The sequence below is a fragment of the Maniola hyperantus genome, chromosome 10, assembly GCF_902806685.2.
Source record: "Maniola hyperantus chromosome 10, iAphHyp1.2, whole genome shotgun sequence".
NCBI lineage: Eukaryota > Metazoa > Arthropoda > Insecta > Lepidoptera > Nymphalidae > Maniola > Maniola hyperantus.
In genome coordinates this window covers 1,178,746-1,197,468 of record NC_048545.1, presented here as the reverse complement: position 1 = coordinate 1,197,468, position 18,723 = coordinate 1,178,746, and the positions used below count along the sequence as shown (strand labels likewise).

Genomic DNA, 18,723 nt, shown 5'->3' with positions numbered 1-18,723 from the left:
AACAAAGAACATATAATACATATACCTACACATATACACACACATGCAGATACACATATTATAATTTAACAGGTGACAGGTGACGTGTATGGCGGGCCTTAGATTGCATGATATCATAATCATTGTCAGCACTTGTAAGCAGGTACCTAACCTTAGTAGGACAAGGTAGTTTATCTACTCAACAAAGAAACTAAAGTCGTATACAAATAACTTATTTATTTATCTCAGTTTATTTATTAATCCTATATATTTTTATTCTATCAAATATGTACAATGGTATCATATTATAAACAAATACATATAATTGCAGATGGGATCACAGGTCGTAAGTTTCCAATACAACAATGGAATGCAATTTCATACATAATATTTATTTTATTACATGGAAAATTATATAACAATTATTTTAATGAATTAATTATATTCTACAAATAGATAAGTAGGTATAAAACTTGCAAGCAGTCAGTTTGTCGGGGCTAGTCGGCTCGACTCAGCCCGACATTTATTTTTTATTCAGACACAAGTTAGCCCTTGGCTGCAATCTCACCTGGTGGTAAGTGATGATGCAGTCTAAGATGGAAGTGGGCCACATTTTTAAATAAACCCACACCCCTTTGGTTTCTACACGATATGAAAAATCTAGGTTTAATTAAAACGTGCCTCTGTTATTTCCTTTTTTCCAAAACTTAATCACGAAAAGAAATATGACAATCCCAAAACCCGAAAAAATTGCCCGTTTTTACCGCCAGGTTCAGGCGACTATCAGACAAATTTGATAAGTTTTAACAAAAAAGAAAATGACAGAAGCATAGATATACTTTTCCTCTAAATTTTGGTATAAGAATTTTTGAGATTTATCCAGTTTTGAAGAAGGGAATCGCCTAATACGAAACGTCTTTTTGGCAAGGTTTTTGTAGGTAAAATCAGCCTGAGCTGCAGTTGGCCCTTTCGTAGTTTACGGGGACAGGTGGGAGGTGAGCGCAACTGCAATAGTCTGCAATACCTATTTTTCAAAGTCCGGCCCTAAGTCTAAGCAAAGTCAGAGTGCGTTCTATAGATTTTCACCCTAAGAGTCCAGGGGAGTTTTCTTCAGAAGGGCGTTTTCATTCGGTAAAAGAAATGCGATTAATCCACCAACTGTAAAAAAATATTAACAACATTAGAAATTGTAAGTTTTTCGAGACGTTTCAAAAGTAATAGCTTTTTATTTATGCAGAGGATCAGTCTGGCTGTAGCCACAAAATACCCTTCTTATTTTGTGCTGTAGCTCAGAAATGCTGTCCGTCTTCTTAGCATCAGACGCACCCGGGCATGCTTTGTATAGTACTTAATTAGAGAAGGCTAACGTAAAATTCTAGTGGGGCTGTGCCTAGAATTAGAATGAGATTTCGGCTTTGTAGAGTGTTGTCTCTGTCACTCATACCTACGTGACGTTTTGTCGGTCTCTCAACAACAAAGACAATGCTCTACAAAACCGCTATCTCTTTCTAAAGGTCGATTCTTGGTCGATTACAATATTCCGTGCCGGGTACTGTAGGTACTTGGCAAGGTTTGGAATTATCAATATAAGTTCGCCGATTATGTCCAATACTGAATGATAGCCACCGAGCGCATTTCATATTTATCTAATTATAATCCATTGAAGGTTTTCACCGAAATAAAATTTTAATATCACTCAATTAAGCAGCAATGTAGAACCAACTTTAGAGCCTCAATAGCTCAACCGGTAAAGGAGTGGACCGAAAACTGAAAGGTCGACGGTTCAAACCCCACCCGTTGCACTATTGTCGTACCTACTCCTAGCACAAGCTTGACGCTTAGTTGGAGAGGAGAGGGGAATATTAGTCACTAGCGACCCGCTCCGGCTTTGCATGGGTGCAATGTATTTATGCAATGCAATGCCATGCCTTTAGGCAGCGCACGCCTCGGAAACTCTCAAATGAGAGGATTTTTTCCGACCTAATTCACATTATTTCAATTTCCCTAGGGATCTCTAATTTTTTGAGAATTAAACTATATCTATAAACCTTTCTCTTGAATCACTCTATCTATTGGTGAAAACCGCATTAAAATCCGTTGCGTAGTTTAAAAGATCTACGCGTTCATACATACATACATACAGATAGCGGAAGGCTACTTTATTTTATACTATGTAGATATTTAACATGGCTAATATTCTTTATAAAAAAAACACTAATGTTCTGTTTGTAATGAATTACCAAATGTAAGTCCACCGAAACAGTAGAAGGACATTTCGCAGTCGCTGACAAGCATGTTCTTGGCGACGCTGATGCCCAGGACTGAGGTGCCCCGCCCCACCATCAGGATCACGCATACCGCCATCGCTCTGAGAACATAACAATTATAATGGTAAAAAACCGGCCAAGTGCGTTCTGCATAAAAATAAATAAAAATCTGTTTTAGAATGCACAGGGGAAGACCTTTCATATGATACCCCACTTGATATAGTTAACTTACTGATAATTATTAGTTCATGAGCACAATTTAATTTTCTTTGTGTGATGTAACCACAAATTCACGGTTTTCAGATCTTTCCCCTAATGTCAGCTATAAGATCTACCTACCTGCCAAATTTCATGAGTCTAGGTCAACGGGAAGTACCCTATAGGTTTCTTGACAGATCGACAGACAACAAAGTGATCCTATAAGGGTTCCGTTTTTTCTTTTGAGGTACGGAACCCTAAAAAAATGTACGTACTTGACATAAGTAGGGAAGACATCGACACTGATACTCGACAGTATGCCGAGGTTGAGCAATCCGGCCACGAAGATGGCCAGAAACACCACGCTCGCGACCCACGAGCTCGACACGCCCACGCAAATACCTGCTATGCCGGACACCACCTGGAACACAAGTTATAGTCGTGGTTTTTTTTTTTTAATCTAAATATATAAAAGGAAAAGGTGACTGACTGATTGACTGACTGATCTATCAACGCACAGCTCAAATTACTGGACGGATTGGGCTAAGATTTGGCATGCAGATAGCTATTATGACGTAGGCATCCTCTAAGAAAGGATTTTTGAAAATTCAACCCCTAAGGGGGTGAAATAGGGGTTTGAAATTTGTGTAGTCCACGCGTACGAAGTCGCGAGCGTAAACTAGTTAATTTATATATTTTTTAATTTAACTAGCTAACTCGTCGAACTTCGGAGTTCGTACCGCCTACACTCAATTGTTTTGCCTTCCCGGAACCCCTCCACTAACATTTAAACTTTATGGTATGGTATTATGACAGCCCCCGCGCTAACCCAGTGCGGGATAGCATGGGTGACGTGCGGGTCTGCGGGGCGTCCCCCCCGCCTCATGCCTCGATTGCCATCTCGACCTGTCGAGTACCTACTATCGCTATGTGACCAAAAATGTAAAGTATGCAACTTTTTTTTTTTTTTTTAAATAGATATAGCAGCAAGCGAGCAGGCGGGTCACCTGATGTTAAGTGATTACCGCCGCCCATGAACATTTGCAGCACCAGAGGAGCCGCCGATGCGTTGCCGGCCTTTTAGGAATTTGTTGGTCCGCCCCTTGAATAACCCCATGTTATAATCTAGTGGGAACACCGCCGATGGGAGTTGGTTCCACAGTTTGCACGTGCGTGGAAAGAAGGATCTGGCGCAGCGGACGGTCGAAGTGCACCAGACACCCAGATGGTGAGGGTGAAATTCCTTACGGTGGCGCGCGGTGCGGTTGTAGAAAAAAGAGGGTGGAATGAGGTCAAAAAGCTCTTCAGAGCACTCCCCATTATACAGGCGATAGAACACGCATAGAGAGCTAACGTCTCTGCGGTGCTCCAGGCTTTCCAACGAGGCGGTTAGTTTGGGATCGTCCACACGTCGAACAGCCCGCCTTTGGATCCGATCAAATGGAAGGAGTTGGTACTGGGGTGCTCCAGCCCAAAGGTGGGAGCAGTACTCCATGTGAGGGCGGACTTGCGCCTTATAGAGTAGGAGCCTATGCTCGGGCGCGAAGTACCGCTTTGCTCTGTTGAGCACCCCAAGCTTTTTGGAGGCTAATTTGGCCTTGCTTTCCAAATGATCGCGGAATTGAACCTCGCTCGAAATGTGGACTCCAAGGATCCCACTGCTGTTGGAAGGTGTGAGGGGAGTGCTCTGAAAGAGAAGAGGCAGTGTAAAAGGAACTTACTTGTATACATATAAACATGTTTTTCCTTCCGACGCAATTGACCACACAACTAAGGACCACGTTGAGAGCAGCGATCATGATACTGATCACGAACACTGTGATCAGCGCAAACTTGTTGAGGCTGCAATCATTGATCTGAAACAAATTACTTATCGTTTTAAAGCCACAAACCTAATAAATTACACCAGAGCAACATAGCGCGATATTGTGGCATGCCACAGTGTCGCATGGTGTACCGTCATAATTTAAAACTTAGGACTGTAGTATCGTAATATTCCAATTCTACACGTTGTTGTCTCGGCATAAAGTATACATCCGCATGCTGCTTAAGGCCGCAAGGCTGCAAACTTAATATTTCTATTTGTAGCATGCCTCATTGTCGCATGTTGTTGCTCTGGCAAAACCTTTGTGCTGCATACCTCAATTACAGTAGTATTTTTATCTGAGTTCAACATTTCGCAGAAATTGAGGTCATTATTACCATTTTCTAAGGACTTCACTACACCATCCGTGATGAAAGGTAACCACACTAAGAAGGGATTTATCCTGGAAAAAAACGTGTTTCGGTACATCTATGAAAAATAAAAATAAATAAAATTCAAATTCCAATAACCCCCTTTTACTAAGAGCAATACGTTAGTTGTTTAGTTACCATATTTTATTCTTTATTCTTTCTTTTTGCATTTCACATGTATCTACTTACAAGAATAAAATTAGGTACATATTAAGAAAAATTAAAAATAATATTTAAAAATTTTGGTCAGTTTTTCCGGGACACGTTCCAAACGAAATTACTGAACTGTCTTTCACATGCAAGTAGAAGACTACGCTAGGAGTATTACCTTTTTTATTCTTCTTTCTTCTTCTTCTGTCATAATAATTATGATACCCCACTTAAAAATTTCAATCCCCTATTTCGGTACCTTTTGCAATAGTATTTTTTTATTAAGTACTTTATTCATTGCTGTTAAGGTTGGCTAAGCAATATTTGATTTCATTCGAAATTTCAAGTTGGCATTAGTAGTCACTGAAATAAGTAGCTGTAACAGACGGACGGACAGATGGACTTAGTCGCATCATAGGAGTTCCTTTTTTGCAATTTTAGTACCCTGACTTGGTAAAACTCTAACAGGAAGTTACTTACCCAAAATAAAGAATGATGAATAATATCGATAGAAGCACAGTATTCTTCAATAGGGGTGGTTTCATAAGTGGCACTGTCTGAGAGACGATTGACGCCCAAAAGCCTTCAGCTGCCTTTCCTATATCTTCTCCTAGGACTAGAGTGCCTACCTGTTTGACAGAAAAACTTGCATGACTTTGGAAATCACTGCGGCTCGCCTATATCTATTTTTACTTTATTTAATGATGTTAAAAACTATTGAAATGTTCCGATTAAAACTACGTTCATGTCATAAGTCATTAATATATATTAACAATAGAATAGGACCGAGAATTCAACCTTGTAGTATTCAAACCGTAGAAACAATCGATACGTATAAAAAGATTTAATAATACTAATGGCTCGATAGCATTAACCTTTTGATTTCAGGTTTTTGGAGTCTGGGCGTCTATTTTAATACCAGGTATTAAAATGAAAGAGTTTCCAATAGAAAGGGGAGTCAGGCAGGGTGAGCCGATATCTCCCAACCTCCTCCTTTTTTTGAAGTCGGTTAAAAATGTACAATATTTAATTGATGCGTTTGAGTAACTGTTCTGTAGATACGTGTGTCTATTCACTCACTCACTTTATACTCATCAGCGCTCTTCCCCGAATTGATCACAAAGAATCGTTTCAGTACCTCCATGGCTTTATAGTCTTCTCCAATGCTAAGCAAGTACCTCGGGCTCTCGTAAGATATGTACACCCCGATCGCCCCGATGGCGCAGGGCATGGCGAAGATTATGTTCAGGAGACGCCATGGAGTGAATGTGATGCCCAACAGTGGGATGTCGTATGAGAAACTCAGCTGTAAAACAGGGATGCATAGTACTGAAACAAAATATTACAGGGTAAATATAATTTATGTATATTATAATCGGTAAATTAAAGCTAAAAACAATTCCGGTAAATCTATCTTTCAATGAATTACAAGTAATTTAAAAAGTTTCCAAAAAAAGGCCGACTGCAGTTTGAATTGCAAATTTTTCAGGCCGCAAAAGCACATAAAGATTTTTTTTATGAATTTGATGTAGGTATGATGATCAAGACGAATGACATATCATTTTTCAAAATCGGTTGAGTCGTTGAGTAGTTACGAGTGGACATAGGAACGGACCTGGATGTACATACAGGTCAATTACATAACCCTCCTTTTGGGCTTGCAGCAGTCAGGTAAAAAAATTTCAAGTACATTAAAATAGGATCACTCGTTCATGGTGACATGAACAGATTGACTGCAGTTAGAGATTTTGAAGACATTTTAGAAGACAAAATTTTAATTTAATTTAATTTAAAATAACTTTATTGTTAATAGATTTACAGAGAGTAAGAATACAGGATACACTTAAAAAACAAAGGGCGACCTTATCACTAAAGTGATCTCTTCCAGGCAACCCATACTTAAGAACTTATAGAACTGTAAGACGGGGAGTCACAATGTAGCTATAAATATAATATATATATAAATATATATAGGTATATATAAACACATACACTCTAATAGGTACATACTATAAAATATAATATAATATATACAATATATATGTTTAAAAAATTATATGTGTACAAAAGTTTTTCTTTAAATAAACTTTTACAAATTGCTTTCGAATCGTCGAGTGAATCTATCAGTAATGCTTTTCCTTCTCATGAATAAAGAGTAAACGTTTACCAGCCATCACTCCAGAAGCTGCTAAATATGTAGTGGATGTTGATGCCACTAATACAGATCTTCGATTTTGTGGCGTGCATTCACTTAACAGACTGACTGCCAATGCATAGGTTCCTGAAACCCTATAAAGAAAAACTAAAATTGTAATAATTGTAATGCATGGCTATTGGCTACATAGATTGAGCTGAGATTGTACCCTTCAAAACGAATAACGATTCAAGAAGTTACAAAAATTAAATTTTTATATACAAGAACAAACAGACTGAAACGTATATAAATCAAACCATTGTGTCTATAATCTTTGCACGTTGGTTGAAGAAAGTGTGAGAAAGGATTTCAGAATTTTCACCCGAGCGAATTTGGGAATAACTCCTTCGCACCTACTACCTACCTAACTTGAGAGCCCCAATAGCACAACGTGTATAGGAGTGGACTGAAAACCGAAAGGTCGACGGTTCAAACCCCCGCCCGTTGCACTATTGTCGTACCTACTCCTAGCACAAGCGTCAGCGCTTAATTGGAGAGGAAAGGGGAATATTAGTCATTTAACATGGCTAATATTCTTTAAAAAAAAAAAAAAAAAAACTGACTTTCATGATTCTAGGTCAACGAGAAGTACCCTATAGGTTTCTTGACAGACACGACAGACAGACAGATAACGAAGCGAGCCTATAAGGGTTCCGTTTATCCTTTTGAGGTACGGAACCCTAAAAAGCTAGTAACTCACGCTGCTGAAGACAAAAATTTGAGGACGCTAAATACAATCCAGTCGGGAGACAGCGCAGAGGCGCCACCGGCGAGGAAGGCGAGGATCATGCACAGCGCCAGGATCTTCCTGCGCCCCTTCGTGTCCGCTAGATAGCCCCAGAAGTGGGACGTGGCTATTATACCTGTAATACAAAAAAACAGCCCGAATTAAGAACCATCTCCTTTTTGGAAGTGGCTAAAAAATCATCATCATCCTATGTCCATGTACGAATACTCTCAGAATGACAAGAGGTTAGGCCATAATACACCATGCTGGCCAAGTGCAGATTGACAGACTTCACACACCTTTGAGAACATTACAGAATTAAACTGAAAGTATATTTTTTTATTTCAATAATGTTGGGCCACTATTTTACTTACGCAACGTGTCGATCTCTGACCGACAGATAGACGGACGGACGGACGGAGATAGATAAGGGTAGAGGCAAATTAAATGACGAATAATTAAGGATAAAATACATACATTTTATTAATTTCGGAAATCTAATGTAATTTTATGCAAAATTATAGGCATATTAAAACCAGATTTTAATTTTGTACATAAGACTTGTGTAAGGAAGCATAATCTTACGTATAATACATTAACTTTATGATACCGAAAATGACATTTACATTTATATAATTAGGTGCTTACGTTTTATAAAAAAATTACCTAATTACAATTGTAACTTCATAATTGTGTGCCTTATGTCGACGGCGACGGCACTACGATACAGAAAAACTCACTTGCCTAAAAGTGGCATGCCAGCCATGAGTCCCTGCTGGGAGACGGTAGTGTTGAGCTCGCACGCTCTGGTTGGTACCAGGCATGCCACAAATATGCCGCGAACATGTTAGAAGAAAAATATACTTGCCTAAAAGTGGCATGCCAGCCATGAGTCCCTGCTGGGAGACGGTAGTGTTGAGCTCGCACGCTCTGGTTGGTACCAGGCATGCCACAAATATGCCGCGAACATGTTAGAAGAAAGATATACTTGCCTAAAAGTGGCATGCCAGCCATGAGTCCCTGCTGGGAGACGGTAGTGTTGAGCTCGCACGCTCTGGTTGGTACCAGGCATGCCACAAATATGCCGCGAACATGTTAGAAGAAAGATATACTTGCCTAAAAGTGGCATGCCAGCCATGAGTCCCTGCTGGGAGACGGTAGTGTTGAGCTCGCATGCACTGGCAGGCACCAGGTATGCCACTGACATGACCTCAAACACCATGCCAGTGATCAGGCTGATGTTCACCAACATGGCCAGGAAGTTGAACTTCCCGAAACCTGTGGACAAATGTAGAAAAGAAATACTTAAATGATAGGATTCTTTTGAAAATCTTTATTTTCCTCTTTAATGGAACACAAACAGCTTTTACATTTTTCTTAGTTACTTATTCCTAGTTAGTAGGTAGGTAAATATGCCTACTTATTTGCATTATATCTATTGAATTTTGTACGGGAGTTAGGTTAGTAATCGGCACGACGAAGTCGCGAGCATAAGCTAGTTAATAATATTATGCGTTGTCACAACTAGGGCCGCTCGTCTTTCGTTTTTAGGTAGAATTATTGTACCTTGTCAATTCAGTTCGGTTTACAGATTTATACCTAAGTATATTATACCTATCGAAGTCTGATGTGGAATAAAATTAGAATTAAATAAAAAATTCTTATCTAAATTAGGTAAGTAATTGGGGCCGATTCTCTAGGCGGTTTTCTAATTTTAAAATGTCTAATATTAGACTTAGAAAGGTGTGTTATTCTGAAAACCCACTTAAATGACAGGTCTAACCTAAAATTGAATTTGACAGCACTAAACTATTCAATTTAGATTTTAAAGAGCAAAAGTTATTCTGTTGCACGAACTAAATGCCTAAATTAAGAAACGTCAACCTAAAATTTTCTAAAATTAGAGTGGACCTCGCGAGGTGCCCACTAAATTTAAAGAGTCTGCTTAAATGGCAAAATGGACGTGTTTTGAAAGAAATATTTTTATTTGAGTTTAGAATTGTTATATTTAAGATAAAAAAAGTGTCTTTTAAGTGTTTTAATTTAATTTAAACTTTATAAAATGGAAATATACGTGGTTTCTCTGGCTCGTCGTTAATTCACAAAAAATAATTAGGTTGGTTATCTACTTTGTTGTCTAAGAGTATCAGACACCTCCACAGACATCCTGGCGGCTTCAGCAAGGCAAACCTAAGATCCTTAAGTCTCCTTATTTCTTAACTAGCAAGTGGCAGCTGTTCGAAAATCCTGTGGGACTAGGATACTTTTCTGTAGGTACTTAGCTTACCTACCTACCTAATAAAAGTAGCCTATAAGTATATCCTTCACTAGTATGTGTCCTTGTGAAAAATCTCTGTGCCCAACTAGGTTAGATGCATAAAGGAACATACCCAGAGACAAAAACTTGCATAGGTAGCTACCTAAATATTAGTGTGAACATAAATCTTTGCCAATTAGGTATGCCAAGGTAAAACTTGATGCCTTGTTATCATTATCAATGAGATTAATTCCTACTACCTACTACTTATTGCTAAACATATCAAAAATAAAGCAGAATAAGTGTGGTGGTAGAGTAGGTACTTATAATAAAGTTTAAGTTCTAAAATCTTAATGAGTTCACCTAAAGGTTTATTTATAGGCTAAATTAACAGATTTTACATTTAGTTATGTCTTATACTTACATACCCCTAGTATTGAACTAAGTACTTGAGTAGTACCCAGTTACTTCTTTATTTTCAACTCAGTAGATACCTGCTTGAAAGACTACCTATTACATGCATAAGTAGGTACTTATACTAGCTACAGTACAGTATAGATAACTACAACTAACTGACATAGCCTGGGTTCACTTTAATCATCTGATAAGTTTTAGTTGAGAAGTACCTAGTAGATACATCTTGTAATTCCTAAACATATCATGATAGGATCTTGTTGAGTTTACCTATATAGGTATACCCATACCCATATGGGTATACCTATATAGGTATACCCATACCCATATGGGTATCACATTTCAGGTTAACTAGCTGACCTGCCTGAGTTGTACCTGCCCCAGCTTTGTTCGGGTGGAATAAGTACCTATGTAAGTATCTGAAAATTATGTCGTAGTGGTCTATATAGGTACTTAAAGTAAACGTTCCTTACATGCAAATTCTCAAGTTTTTAAACTCAGCAGCTTAATAAATTACTAGACTCAGGAGTCAGCAGCTTATATGCTGATGTCAGTCAGTCAGTTTATATTTTTACATTTACATAATATGTACAGAAGAGAGAGAGAAAAGCTAGGACTTCTCCATAACATCCTCAAAAATGTGTGAAGTCTGCCAATCCGCACTTGGTCAGTGTGGTAGATTATAGCCAAAACACCTTATTCGGAGAGGTGACCCGTGCTCAGTAGTAGTGACCCGGCGATGGATTGATAATGATGATGATGATGATGATGTACTGACCTAGCTACCTGCCTTTAGGTCACAAGAAGTATATAGGGTACTTCTAGTACCTAAAGTGATCCTATAATGGTTCCTTTTGAGGTATGGAACCCATAGTTAGAAGAGAAATAACGTCAAAAAATAATTTGATTTCTTTTATCTTTTCTAGATCTATTTTATTGAAAACGGACTAAAGTTTTCTACACATTCCTATAATTCTACAAATTAATACAGAAATCTATAGACTCAACCTTTATTTAGTTTGAAATCTATAGATCTCTGACTTTGCATAGACTTAAGATACTGATAAAAGAGACAGAGTTATATCATTGGCATAAATCTGTCTCGTTTTAACTGAAACTTACGTCAGAGCAAAGTCAAAGTATGCTCTCTATACATATCTGTGCTTAAAGTATTATGTTTTAACTATGTCTAGTCTGAGCTAATTCAAAGTATAAGTACTCTATAGATTTTAGCCAAAGAATATGCAAACCTCAAAAAATGATTTTATAATTGTTATGGTGAAGACTGCATTGAAATTGATATAAATAGGGACTGAAAACTAATTTTGAACTATTTATACCTATAGATTATAAATTTCATTTTTCAGGTAGTACTAGTACAACTAAGTCATACTACAGCTGCTCAGTATGATGAAGGCAAGAATTTCCTAACAAAAGCAAGAAAACTTCAATCAGATACTTAATTAACAATTACTTTTATTAAATAAAATAATAAAATATATACATATGTTTCATTCTGTACTGTACATAATTAATATTTATTTCAATAACATTTAAATAAAAATTAAGTTTAGGAAACAACTGTTCATTTTTGGTAGATGAGTGACGGAACATCTTTTTAACTCGCAGACTCCATATACTTGGTTTCATGAAATGGGCTGAAATAAAAATTATCAACGTTGAAAGTTTGTTATGATGATGTGTTGAAAGGTGTACCTAATGTATCCTACACTTCAATTTTTTGCTATGCATACTAGCTGTTTACTATGCAATTAAGCATCACTTTCTTTAACGGTGAACCAAACCATTGTGAGGAAACCTAAATGCCTGAGAGTTCTCCATAGTGTTCTCAAAGGTGTGTGAAATCTGTCAATGTGCACTCGGCCAGAGTGGTGGACAATGGCCAAACTCTTCCCGTTTTGAGAGGAGTCCCCTGCTCAGTAGTCAGCCGGCAATGAGTTGATCGTGTGATGATACTAACTGTTGCCTGTAATTATTATTTTTATGTAGGTATGCTACACTTCCATTTTTTGCTATATTATAATATGTACTAGCTGTTTAATAAGCAATTAAGTATCACTTTCTTTAACCGTGAAGGAAAACATTGTGAGGAAACCTACATGCCTGAGAGTTCTCCATAGTGTTCTCAAAGGTGTGTGAAGTCTGTCAATCTGCACTTGGACAGAGTGGTGGACTATGGCCAAACTACATTTTGAGAGGTGAGCTTGCAATGAGTTGATCATTATGATGATACCAGCTGTTACCTGTTATTATTATTATTATACACGTAGGTATATACATTCAATCTTGATCTTGTAGGTACTTTCATGCCTTAAATCACATTACCGCCTTAGTTTGTTGAATTCATAGCAGAATTCATGGATACCTCGTTCCACGTCCTTGCACGCCAGATTTGTAAGTATACCGCCAAGTTTCAGAACTTCCTCGCTGTATATTCCTTTACCTGTATATTCAATGTACTCTGTGGCAGTCAGTTATTTAGGATGATTGCTTTTCATCTGTTTGCATTGATTTCCTAGCAAGAGTTTGACAATTAGGTACCTCGGTGATTTCAAGGTAAGGTAGGTAGGTAAGATTCCAAGCAAAATTCTTTGCTTTTATCTATTTTATGCACATAACCACTATTTTCACAAAGTTTTGTAACAAAAACTAAGATTCTTTAACCACAAAACATAAAGAAATTAGGTTAGAAATTATATTTGCAACAAAAATAATAGATCTGTTTTTTTAACTAGTTTTACGGCTCTGGGTTCTAGCACTTTTGATCAAAGACTTAAGCCTACTTCACACGATAAAATGAACAAAACTTCAATTTTCGACACTTTTATTGTGATTCGACCTAAATAAATCAAGTAAAGTTATTATTTTTGTATTTCAAGTAACATCGTTCGATATTTTTCGCAAAAAATAGTTTTAAGATTAAAGGGGAAAATCAAACACAAATTTAGTGCAGTTCTTGTTATCTTAAATAGCAACACTTACTATTCAATTCAAACGTCATTTTAGACGGCCATTTAGGATGTTTAAATTTAGTTGAAGCAAAAAAGCGAATGCAGTTTAGAAATAGAAATCCTAAAATTAAAGAATCTAAAATTTAGTTTAGGTTTAGGTTAGAGTACAACAGAATTAGCGCCAATATGTTTTTTAGTTAGTCAAATGTTACAAGGGCAAATAGTTGTGAATTTCAGGCGCCGAAAATACATGTTTCACTACTAGTACCTTGTAAGAAGTTACCTTGTAAGAATATGTTTAAAAATACCGCGGAAACCATGGATTTTACGGGATGAAAGTAGCCTATGTGTCAACCTAAGGAATAATCTATCTACATTTTAAATTTCAGCCAAATCTATTAAGCAGTTTTTCCTTGAAATAGTAATAAACAAACACACAAACTTTCGCCTTGATAATATTAATAAAGAAAATATAGTTCGGTATTTTCTTACAAGGTACGAGTAGTGAAACATGCATTTTCGGCGCCTGAAATTCGCAACTATTTGCCCTTGTAACATTTGACTAACTAAAAAACATATTACTTACCTAATTTAGATAAGAATTTTTTATTTAATTCTAATTTTATTCCACATCAGACTTCGATAGGTATATATTATATACTACGGTACAAATCTGTAAACCGAACTGAATTGACAAGGTACAATAATCTTCTATATATATATAATTCAAAGTCCTGACTGACTGACTGACTGACATATATATCAACGCACAGCCTAAACCACTGGTCCTAGAGACATGAAATTTTGAGGGTGTGTTCTTTGTAAAGAGTAGGTATCCACTAAGAAAGAATTTTTCAAAATTCCATCCCAAAGTGGGTTAAATAGGGGATGAAAGTTTGTATGAAATTATGTCATTTTTCAAATTATTTGCATGAATTTTCTAAATTCCACCCGAGTGAAGCCGGGGCGGGTCTGCTAGTTTTACCTAAAAACGAAAGACGAGCGGCCCTAGTTGTGACAACGCATAATATTATTAACTAGCTTATGCTCGCGACTTCGTTCGCGAGGACTACACAAATTTCAAACTCCTATTTCACCCTCATTGGGGTCGAATTTTCAAAAATCCTTTCTTAGCGGATGCCTACGTCATAAAAGCTATCTGCATGCCAAATTTCAGCCCGATCCGTCCAGTAGTTTGCGCTGTGCGTTGATAGATCAGTCAGTCAGTCAGTCAGTCAGTCAGTCAGTCACCTTTTCCTTTTATATATTTAGATTATTATCCGTGCCTCGGATAGCATGTTAAGCCCGCGTCGGTCCCGGTATTATCACTACCTTAAACCCCCCCCCCCCTCATACCCCGATTGCCATCTCACCCTGTCGCGCACTACCTACTGCTATTGTTAAACAAAAAACTGTAATACGATTTATTAGTTGGAAACCTGAGCAGATTTTTATTACATTTGCATTTTTAAATCTTTTTTATAATTATTGTAATTAGTAAATTCATAAAGTTAAAATTAGATAAGACTTCAAATTATTAGATTATACATACCTATTACATCTAGCTAAGTACTTACTGCAGAATAATCGAACCATGAAGTTACGGTGCCTTTAATAATAATTTTATAACGTGAAGGCCTTATGGGGCCCAACCGTGAGGCCCGGGGACTCTTGAGGCAATTAAAAAAAACGGTCAAGTGTGCTAGTCGGGTAAGATAAAAATAAAATAAAAAATCGTACTCTACTCAATGAGTTCAAACAACGATACCCCACATTTTAGGGTAAGAATTTTTTTTCCGGCTCCTTTTTCAGGTATGGCATCCCCCTGAAAAATAACTGCGGAGACAGAGCATTGCGCACATGACTGGGTGCCCTGCACGACCGAGGAGCTGCAAGAGGCTACCGACCGAGCTATCGCGGTTGCGGCTTTTTGGGCTGCCCGTCGACTCGAGAAAAAGAAGACCAAATATCAAAGGACAATGACAGAATTTCTATAGAACCGTAACCCATTTTGTTATGTAAAAGTCGTTTACACGTATGATTTATGCAGCATTTTGTTGCTGTTTCATCACTGATAACTAAACATAGGATTTAACACCTCTAGAACTTGATTAAGTCATATAATGATTCTAGGTTATATGCAATTTACCTATAAAAGAGCCTCAATAGCTCAACCGGTATAGGAGTGGACTGAAAACAGAAAGGTCGACGGTTCAAACCCCGCCCGTTGCACTATTGTCGTACCTACTCCTAGCACAAGCCTGACGCTTAATTGGAGGGGAAAGGGAAATATTAGTCATTTAACATGGCTAATATTCTTTAAAAAAAAAAAAAAAAATTGTGAAACTAATAAAAACCATCTGCAAGTTTAAAATCACAATTTTTAATTTTTAAGTGGTTATTTATTAGGATAAATTATTTATAGGTATTGTGTGTAAATTGGTGGGTCAGGATCTGTCATTCTGCTTTCAGGTTTGTAACTCATTTCGTCTACGAGCTAGAGACCTATGACACCCGGTCCCCGGACAGACAGACATACGGGCAGACAGAGAGCAGAGTGACATTAATAGGACTCCGTTTTTACCCTTTTGGTTACGGAACCCTAAAATGGGTTATGAGTCAACCGGGGACCAAAGAGCTGGAAGCTACCTTGGACAAAGAATTAGTTTGGCCAGCCAAAGGGCCGATGCTACCAGGATCTTGGCTACAATCAGTAAACTCATTAAAATGCAAATGCAATTGCTGATTTGTTATCAAACAAAAAACCCCAAAATACCCATTTACTTACTGCTGAATAATCGAACCATGAAGTTAAATAATATTAATTACATAGAATAATATATCTAGGTGTTACTGATTCTTCGGGCGTAGCACTTCGTATAATTATGATGGAACTTCACATACAGGTACCTAATAAGTTTGTTTAATTATTAATAATTATAATGTAGAGAGAGAAGGTAGAGAACTTGGGAACCGGGACCGACGGTTCAAAGTGCTCTAAAACCGGACCAAAACCAGACTTCTTAAAATCGGTCAACCATCCGGTTTCACACTTAAGTCAACGTTGCTTATCCTATGCAACACTAAGCTAACGCAAGTATAGTACGCGACAGATCGAGATGGCACTCGGGGATGGTACGCCCCGCACAGCCCTCGCGTTAACCCGGTGCGGGCGAGCGCGGGTGACGTACGGGTGTGCGGGGCGTCTCCCCGCCTCATACCCCGATCGCCATCTTGACCTGTTGCGGACTCTAGTGGCACACGTCAATCGTAATCTCCTTTATTTGTGAAATTAAATTTCCAAAAATTAAATTTAATTGAACAATTTAAAAACATATTTTATGTACGAGCAAAGCTTAAATGCTCATAAATTTAATTAAAAAAAGCTTTCTTCTCACCAGTCATACTCAAAGCCTCCTCGAAAGTCGTAAAAGCTTTGGCGACCATTTTTCAAATCAAAAGTACGACAAGTCACTATTCAAATCAAAACCGAACCACAAACTTCGTATTCAAAACAGTTTAACTTCCTAAGCATTTAATGATGTCACTATAAAACCACACATTTTTTAAAATAAATTAAAACTTCTTAATTAATAAATTAAACTTATTTTTTGTTGCGATAGAGCACCGTTCGACAGTGAAGTTGTTACAAAACTGTCTTAGTAATAAGTTCTGGGGCTAATAGCCTATAGCTTCAGATATTGGCGTAAGAGCGTGGATTTGACCTGCAGCTCGTTCCAGCAACGCACAAGACTGCAAATACTATTTTATACAATATGGCATAATCTTGTACCTATATCATATATTTGAAAAGAGCAACCGCCGAGTTTCTTGCTGGTTCTTCTCGGCAGGAAAGGCATTCCGAACCAGTGGTAGATGCATCCGACTATTCGTAAGCACTTGTAAAAGTTTATACGAATAAAAAAGATTTTCATTTTCATTTTCATTTTCATTTTCATTTTCATTGGTATCAACGTGTTGTGGTATTTAAAGGTATCTTCACAAACTTAATAATATTATTGCGTTGGAAGACCCCCCACTAGGTGGACGGACGACATCAGACGAGTCGCAGGGAGCCGCTGGATCCAGGCGGCGCGAGACCGTGGCGTGTGGAAGTCCCTACAAGAGACCTATATCCAGCAGTGGACGTCTATTAGTTGATGATGATGATGATGATGATGTACTAACTGATGCCCGCGACTTCGTCCTCGTAGATTTAGGTGGTTAAAATCCCGTGGACACTCTTTGATTTTCCGGAATTAAAGTAGCTTATCTCACTATCCAGGTCTTTAACTAGGTATATCCCTTATCCATGCAAAAATCACGTCGATCTGTTGCACCCCTTGCGCCTCTCTACCCGCCTTCTCCACTTCTGCCCCGCTGAGGATACGCGCGTTATAAATCCCGCTAATTGCTAATGCGCGTGGCCGCCATTTTAGTGACGTCAGCACTAGATTGAAGTTTCGAGCTGATGGTATATTTTTACTTAAATATACGTCAAATGACGTCAAAATGATGTCATTGAGACATGGTTCTAGTGCAATAGCAATTTGCGGGACTTATACACCTAAATGAAAACAAAGTAAATAAAGAAAACTTAAACTAAGTCAAGTAAAATAAGTGGTGCGACTTATTTTAACATTAGGTGGATACTGGTAGAACAGATAAAAAAGTGAAATCTTTAAAATGAATTACAAAATTCATTATATAGGTAATTTTATAAACTGAAATTGACATTTTTAGAATAGAATAGAATAGAATTTATTTTATTCAAGTAGACTTATTACAAGTTCTTATGAATCGTTATCTAATTTAATTTACTACTGGTTCGGAATGCCGTTCCTAGCGAGAAGAACCAGCAAGAAACTCGGCGGTTGCTCTTTTCAAGTCATCCATTTACAATATTATTATACCATATTGTACTGCAGCCCCGTCCATGGCTGGAGCGAGTCAAATCCAAGCTTTTTAGGGTTCCGTACCTCAAAAGGAAAAACGGAACCCTTATAGGATCACTTTGTTGTCTGTCTGTCTGTCTGTCTGTCTGTCTGTCTGTCTGTCCGTCTGTCTGTCAAGAAACCTACAGGGTACTTCCCGTTGACCTAGAATCATGAAATTTGGCAGGAAGGTGGGTCTTATAGCTGACATTTGGGGAAAAATCTGAAAACCGTGAATTTAGGGTTAGATCACATAAAAAAAAATTAAATTGTGGTCATGAACTAATAATTAGTATTTTCAACTTTCGAAGTGAGTGACTATATCAAGTGGGGTATCATATGAAAGGTCTTCACCTGTACATTCTAAAACAGATTTTTATTTATTTTTATGCATCA

At 37.6% G+C, this 18,723-nt stretch overlaps 1 protein-coding gene across 2 annotated transcripts; it reads right to left on the bottom strand.

The window, feature by feature from the left end:
• Nucleotides 1–99: 99 nt before the first annotated feature.
• On the bottom strand, nt 100–18,550 carry LOC117986073 (putative transporter svop-1). Of its 2 annotated transcripts, XM_034972893.2 has the most exons (11): nt 16,792–18,550; nt 8,867–9,028; nt 7,724–7,886; nt 6,997–7,118; nt 5,914–6,158; nt 5,310–5,458; nt 4,585–4,711; nt 4,166–4,300; nt 2,720–2,865; nt 2,220–2,347; nt 100–1,137 (listed from the first exon to the last, which is right to left on the bottom strand). In XM_034972893.2, the coding sequence occupies exons 1-11, from the start codon at nt 16,838–16,840 to the stop codon at nt 1,067–1,069; spliced, it is 1,497 nt and encodes a 498-aa protein (XP_034828784.2). In that variant the 5' UTR covers nt 16,841–18,550; the 3' UTR covers nt 100–1,066. The 2 variants fall into 2 exon arrangements, with proteins under 2 accessions (XP_034828784.2, XP_069357514.1); XM_069501413.1 differs by lacking the exons at nt 8,867–9,028; nt 16,792–18,550 and adding an exon at nt 8,495–8,543.
• Nucleotides 18,551–18,723: the final 173 nt, after the last annotated feature.

What these genes read in the sequence shown, in the direction of transcription:
- LOC117986073 (XM_034972893.2), bottom strand. Translation starts at nt 16,840, where the DNA reads ATGGTCGCCAAAGCTTTTACGACTTTCGAGGAGGCTTTGAGTATGACT. An exon ending in GGAGGCTTTGAGTATGACTG is followed by an intron (nt 9,029 to 16,791) that starts GTGAGAAGAAAG and finishes ATTTGTCCACAG; the next exon opens with GTTTCGGGAAGTTCAACTTC. An exon ending in AAAATACTACTGTAATTGAG is followed by an intron (nt 4,301 to 4,584) that starts GTATGCAGCACA and finishes AATTTGTTTCAG; the next exon opens with ATCAATGATTGCAGCCTCAA.